The 7,732-nt window shown below is 37.8% G+C and overlaps 1 protein-coding gene across 1 annotated transcript in view; it reads right to left on the bottom strand.

The window, feature by feature from the left end:
• Window positions 1–1,232, bottom strand: part of tmem214 (transmembrane protein 214) — an 11,938-nt gene extending 10,706 nt beyond the window's left edge. The window contains exon 1 of the mRNA XM_052118356.1: window positions 746–1,232. Within this exon, the coding sequence (XP_051974316.1) occupies window positions 746–896 (151 nt within the window). The 5' untranslated portion in view covers window positions 897–1,232. The remainder of the gene's footprint in view (window positions 1–745) is intronic.
• Window positions 1,233–7,732: the final 6,500 nt, after the last annotated feature.

The raw sequence follows: 7,732 nt of genomic DNA on the forward strand, positions 1-7,732 counted from the left end.
GATGTCCAGAACAAAATATGCAGCCCAGAAACAATATGTTTTCGACTATTGACGATAAAACGTTATACACCATCGCAAAGGGGAGGATCCCATCTTTCTAATGACACTTAGTTTGAGCTTGTAGTCCACTCAGAGGCCGAGATATTCAATGAAATAATGAGGGTGTTGCTTGAACTGAACATTAGACTGAATGTCTATGGACGAGCACATCTGTGAGGGGTAAAATGTGTTAGAGCGCCCCCTACAGTTCACATCTGTGAGGGGTAAAATGTGTTACAGCGCCCCCTACAGTTCACATCTGTGAGGGGTAAAATGTGTTACAGCGCCCCCTACAGTTCACATCTGTGAGGGGTAAAATGTGTTAGAGCGCCCCCTACATTTCACATCTGTGAGGGGTATAATGTGTTAGAGCGCCCCCTACAGTTCACATCTGTATATTGTGATGACGTGTGATAGAGAAAAAAATAAATATTTTTCAAAAGTGATATAGAGTGAAAATAACCAGAATTACATGCTTACAAAGATATGACAACAACAACAACATTATTTATCTTTGCTTATCATAGGATTATAAAAACATACATTATTAGTTATGAATAATTGGAGTCTTTTTTTCCAATGTGCTTCTAACATGTCCTAAAAGTGACAGTGGTCTGATTTAATTGTGATTAAATAAGATCAGACACATATTATGGTCTGCCCAATATCTGCATGTGTTCTCAAGTATTTCGGTTGTATTTCTTACGGTTCGTGTCAGTTTGGCCCATGTTGGCCTCCCTCAACGCTTTCCTGCTCGATTTCTTCTCCTGTTGTTGAGGTTTTTCACCGGAAACGCTGCTGTTATTCGGTTTCTTTCCTTTCTTCACCACCTCCCATTTGCCCACACCAGAGGCCATGCTCGCGATCGAAAGAAATAAACGATATTTAATAAATAATCGATAGCTTTGATCGGACCACACAAACGGTTTCTTATGCCACGTCTGTCTAATCAATGTGTGCGAGCTGCTACAGACGGGGGCGAGCGAGAGTCACTTACAGGGCTCGCGGCTAAATTAGCTCTTAATTCTTTTTGTCGTGTATTCTATCCAATGACAGGGTACTGAAAATAAAGATAATATATTACTACTTTAATACCGTCACACTTTTGCCAGGTAATTTATGTGATATTCACGTTATATTCTTGCTATCCCGTAAATTCTGCTAGCGTAGCAGCTAAACGCCTGGACAGTCAACCAATCTGACCAATCAGACGCGCCGTTGAGCAGCACGTGATTTCACTGTTCGAATTGGTTCCTGGTGATGACGTCACTCCTGCGCATGTTTTCTTTTGAATATGCGTTTGTTTAGTGAGAACATTTGCTTCTCACTTTCTTAACCCAAGTTACTCAGAGGTCCTTCGAGAACAAAAACTGTTATAATATAATATAATAATGTTCCGCTTTCAATTAGTTAATTTTTTTAACCAACATCAGTCCTGATCATAACTATCAAATATTCATTCGTTTTCAGGATTTTAACCCTTTAAATGACCGTTTGTTTATATAATGCCACTGTTGTTATATAAATTAATTATATTTCATATAATAAATGCTAAGGAACATATTGGGATATGTCAGTGATTAGCAACAACATTCATTTTGATGCAGTGTTATTTTTTGTGCAGTGTCAGATTGAAAACAAACTCACTCTCAGGTCCTCAGAGGACAAAAATGTCTGCATCAAAAAACTGACTTAAAAATATTATATATAATAATATTATATACATAACTACCAAATTTTTAAATTGGTTTAAATTTATTAAATTGTCCTGCAGGTCTCTATAATACAGTAAACAGAGAATAGGGGAAAAGCTTGTATTTGCTCCATAGGAGAAACATTGGAAAAATGGCGCCATCTGGTGGAAAATATAACAAATTCGATTTTGAAGCCAGGACTCTTTATGCTTTAGTGGCACTGGGATCAAATATTGCAGTTTTAATGTGTTTCAATGGACATTTTTTGTCCTGAAAGTCCTGAGTGTAATTATTTTGTGTACACAGTGTATTATAGATGTATTATAGGAACTGAGGTTCAAATATTAAAAATACACACCTTTGGCAAAATGTATGCAGTTAGCATTAACAGCCAAAATAATCGAAAAACCCCCAAAAAGGTCGCACAAGGGTTAAAGGAATATTCCAGGTTCAATACAAGTTACGCTCATTCGACAGCATTTGTGGCATAATGTTGATTAACAACAAACATTCTTTTCGACTCGTCCCTCCTTTTCTTTAAAAAAAGCAAAAATCGAGGTTACAATGAGACGCTTACAATGGAAGTGAATGGAGTTGATGTGGTCAGTGCTTGATTTAATGACAGTAAAATCATGTTCACACACATAATGTTTATGTGTCTATACTTGTGAAACAGTATTTTAATGTTGACAGATTAAACCCCATTGACTTGCTTTGGAAGTGACTCACTGGAACACAGATCATTTCTTATTATTTTGTTTTTAAATGAAAGAAAAGGACGGACGAGTCTAAATAAAGCAGTAATCAACATTATGCCCTCTTGGAATATTCTTAAAATGTGCATAAAGTCATTTAGAGTAATATATTAATTTAAATAATTAAATTTAGTCATAACTTTTCATTCTTGTTTAATTTTTCAACCTATTTTTGTTGTTTTTCTATGTATTTTTATATTGTATAATGCAATTGTTCCTTAAAAAAATCATTTTGTGCATTCTGACAGAAATCGTGCATTTTTACACATGATCTTTAAAATGACCTGTTAAACTAACTCTTATTATATAATGAATCCTTAATTAATTTGTAAGGATTTAATACAGTCTACACTTGCATGTGTGACGTGGTCTCTTGCCAGTAGGTGGCAGCAGAGAGTCGCACTCAAGCCAGGCACACTGACCTACATTAGATGACTTAAGACCACACTGTGCCAATCTGACATTTGCCAACATGCCCTGGCAAACATTTGGCTTATTGGGATATTTTGCTGGTTGCAATGGTTTTTGTGATTTTGGCCTGAATTATTAGAATGTTCCAAGAATGAACTGAATTATTACTAATGGACTTTATTTGTAATAATTTAAGTTCATTCTTTGAACATTCTAATAATTCAGGCCAAAATCACAAAAACCATTGGTAAAGATTACGATGTCAAATCAGCAATAAATCTGACAATTGTCCCGGCTTGTGTTGATAATGTGCATGTGTGTTCTTGGGTTGATTGACAGGCAATGTCTGTATCTAAAAGTTGAATGGTTGATTCCCGTTCATTTTAATAGAAGTGGCCCATCTCTGATAAATAATCTCTGGCAAACAGAGCATTTTTAAGTAGATTACACATTTATACTCATTGTGGTACTAAATGAAATATATTTATAATCTATAATTTCTCTTGCTTTGTCCTCTGAATGACAAGTGTGAATCTGCCTTAGAGTTTTCCCAAAAGAAGGTATCTTAGGATGCACAATAATTACACTTTTCCGAAACATGTTAGGTTTAATTATGTAGCCTTAATAATAATAATGTTAATCATTATAATAATAGTAACTTTGTAGACAAATTTTGAGGTTGGCTTTTCAAGTAGTTTGAAAAGTTTGAAGGTTTTAAAAGCCCTTTAGTCAGTCGGACAGATTGAAAGAAAGCATGTTGTAACATGCAGTTATGCCTTCTAAGCATGTTGTTAGGCATTGTTAGCATGTTGGTAGCATGTTTTAGTATGTAACTAGGTGTTGCTTGCATGTTATAACATGTAGCTAGATCTTGCTAGCATGTTTCTAGCATGTTTTAACATGTGGCTTGGGGTTGATAACATGAAGTTGGGTGTTGTTAGCATGTTTTTGCATGTAGATAGATGTTGCTAGCATGTTTTAGCATGAAAGCTAGGATTTGTTAACATGGTGCTAACATGTTTTAGCATATAACAAGGTGTTGCTATCATGTTGCTATAATGTTTAACATATAGCTAAGCATTGCTAACATGTAGATAGGCATTATTAGTATTTTGTTAACATGTTTTAACAGGTAGGTAGCATTGCTAGCATGTTTTAGCATGTAGCTAGACATTATTAGAATTTTGTTAGCATGTTTTAACATGTAGCTAGGCATTATTAGAATTTTGCTCTCATGTTTAAACATGTAGCCAGGCAGTGTTAGCCTGTTGCTAGCATACTTAACATGCATTGCTAGCATGTTTTAACATGTAGCTAGGCATTCCTAACCTGTTTTAACATGTAGCAAGAAGTTGATAGCATGTTTTAACATGTAGCTAGACATTATTAGAATTTTGTTAGCATGTTTTAACATGTAGCTAGGCATTCCTAGCTTGTTTTAGCATGCAACAAGAAGTTTCTAGCATGTTTAACATGTAGATAAGATTGTTAACACGTTTTAACATGTTGCTAGGTGTTATTAGCATTTTGCTTTCATGTTTTATCAAGTAACAAGTCATTGCTATCCTGTTTTAACATGTAGCTAGACGTTATTAGCATGTTTAATATGTAGCTAGGCATTGCTTGCATGTTATAACATGTAGTTAAGTCTTGCTAGCATGTTTTAGCATGTGTTTGGGGTTGATCAAATGAAGTTGGATGTTAACATGTTTTAACATGTAGCTATATGTTGTTAGCATGTTTTAACATGAAAACTAGGCATTGCTACCATGTTTTAACATGTAGTAAGTCATTGTTATCCTGTTTTAACATGTAGCTTGTCATTGCTAGCATGTTGTTATCATGTTTAACATGCAGATTGGCATTGGTAGCCTGTAATAACACGTAGCTAGACATTATTAACATTTTGCTAACATGTTTTAACATGTGGCTAGGCATTGCTTGCATGTTTTAACATGTAACTAAGCATTATTAGAATTTTGCTAGCATGTTTTAACACTAGCTAGGCATTGCTAGCCTGTTTGAACATATAGCTAGGCATTGCTATCATGTTTAACATTTAGCTAGGTGTTGCTAGCATGTAGCTAGGCATTATTTACACATTGCTACTATGTTTTAATATGTAGCTATGTATTATTAGCATTTTTCTAGCATGTTTTAGCATGTAGCTAGGGATTATTAACGTTTTCCTAGTATGTCTTAACATGTAGCTAGACATTATTAACATTTTGCTAACATGTTTTAACATGTAGCTAGGCATTGCTAGCATGTTTTAACATATAGCTAGGCATTGCTAGCCTGTTTGAACATATAGCTAGGCGTTGCTATCATGTTTAACATGTAGCTAGGTGTTGCTAGCATGTAGCTAGGCATTATTTACACATTGCTAGTATGTTTTAATATGTAGCTAGGCATTATTAGCATTTTGCTAGCATGTTTTAACAAGTAGCTAGGCATTATTAGCATTTAGATAGCATGTTTTAGCATGTAACAAGGCGTTATTAGCATTTTACTGGCATGTTTTAACATATAGCTAGGCATTGCTAGCCTGTTTGAACATATAGCTAGGCATTATCTAGGGATGTGCCTGAAGCCGTATTCAGAAAGGCACGGATAATTACTTCAAAACTAATAACGGATTCATCCGAATAATATAACAAATATTCGTATGACTGATTATCCAAGAACTAGTTGTTCTAATTATCCAAAAAGCAACCTTTTAAATAAACATACAAAATTACAAAGAATTGATGAATCTGTGCAACCAAAAAGTGTAAACATTATAAATGAAAATGCGCACGATGTGATTTCAGATCAGATGGGCAAGTGTAACATTAAGATGTGACATCATGTACACTTTTCACTTCTTGAACCTTCTTGGTTAATGTATCACACGTTATCAGATTGAAGTTTATTGCCAACACATACTTGTCTTGGTGACAGAAGCTTCCAGTGCACAGACAATACTAAAGACAGAGATAATAAAATAATAGAATAAAAATAAGAAGCGAATAGAAAATATAAGTATGTATAGAAATCTCACTTTCAACTGCTTTTATTTTCAGTAAACTCAACAGGTGTAAATATTTGATGTGCCGATCCTGTGCAGGTGTTGTTACACGTGGTCTGCCACTGTGAGGACAATCAGCTGTCCTTCCTGTCTTCCTGTAGCGCTGTCTTGGGCGTCTCAAAGTACAGACATTGTCATTTATTGCCCTGGCCACATCTGCAGTCCTCCTGCCTCCATGCAGCATGCCTAAGACACGTTCACGCAGATGGGCAGGACCCCGGGCATCTTTCTTTTGGTGTTTTTCAGAGTCAGTAGAAAGGTCTCTTTAGTGTCCTAAGGTTTTATAAACTCTGAGCTCTGTAGGGTCGGCCAGAAGGCAACAGTTCAAAAAGGTAGTGTGCTGGATGAGTGGGGTCCAGAGTGATTTTACCAGTTCTGGAAGGGTAGGTAGGGGGCAACCAATAATCCTCTCAGCAGTCCGAACTGTCCTTTGAAGTCTTCTGGTGTCTGACTTTGTAGCTGAACCAAACCAGACAGTTATTGAAGTGCAGAGGACAGATTCAATGCCTGCGGCAGGTTGAACTTCCTCAGCTGGTGAAGGAGGTACAACCTCAGCTGGGCCTTTTTCACAATGGAGTCTATGTGGGTGTCCCACTTCAGGTCCTGTGAGATGGCAGTGCCCAGGAACATGAATGACTCCACAGCTGCCACAGTGCTGTTTAGGATGGTGAACCAGGGGTCAGTGTTGGGGTGTTCCTCCTAAAGTCCACGATCATCTCCACGGTATTTTCTCCCCAATTTGGAACGCCCAATTCCCAATGTGCTCCAAGTCCATCCTGTTACGTCTCCATGGTAACACACTCAACAAGCCACGTGATGCGCAGATTAACGGTCTAAGTCTGGGTGGCGTTGTGACTCGCCTCAATCCGGGTGGCGGAGGACGAATCTCAGTTGCCTCCACATCTGAGACGTTAATCCGCGCATCACGTGGCTTGTTGAGTGTGTTACCATGGAGACGTAGCGCGTGTGGAGACTTCACGCTATTCTCAACGGCATCCACGCACGACTCACCACGCGCCCCACCGAGAGCGAGAACCACATTATAGCGACCACGAGGAGGTTACCCCATGTAACTCTACCCTCCCTAGCAACCAGGCCAATTTGGTTGCTATGGAGACCAGGCTGGAGTCACTCACCACACGCCCCACCGAGAGCGAGAACCACATTATAGTGACCACGAGGAGGTTACCCCATGTAACTCTACCCTCCCTAGCAACCAGGCCAATTTGGTTGCTATGGAGACCAGGCTGGAGTCACTCACCACACGCCCCACCGAGAACCACATTATAGTGACCACGAGGAGGTTACCCCATGTGACTATACCCTCCCTAGCAACCGGGTCAATTTGGTTACTCCATGTGACTCTACCCTCCCTAGCAACCGGGTCAATTTGGTTACCCCATGTGACTCTACCCTCCCTAGCAACCAGGCCAATTTGGTTGCTTAGGAGACCTGGCTGGAGTCACTCAGCACGTCCTGGATTCAATCTCACGACTCCAGGTGATAGTCAGTGTCAATATTCACTGAGATACCAGGACTTTCTCATCTCCACTGTTTTGAGCAATATTATAATATATATTTTAATAATATATTATTACTATTATTTAACTAAATAATGTGTCTTATCATAAATATTCCTGGTAGACTTACGGGACTTTCACCTGTTTGTAGGCTATACTGATTTTATTGTATTTTAATGTTTAAATTTGTATTTATTATTCACTGTAAAATGTGTACTTGCCTCCAGCATAATTTTGTTATAC

Source organism: Xyrauchen texanus, chromosome 45, assembly GCF_025860055.1.
Source record: "Xyrauchen texanus isolate HMW12.3.18 chromosome 45, RBS_HiC_50CHRs, whole genome shotgun sequence".
Classification (NCBI taxonomy): Eukaryota; Metazoa; Chordata; class Actinopteri; order Cypriniformes; family Catostomidae; genus Xyrauchen; species Xyrauchen texanus.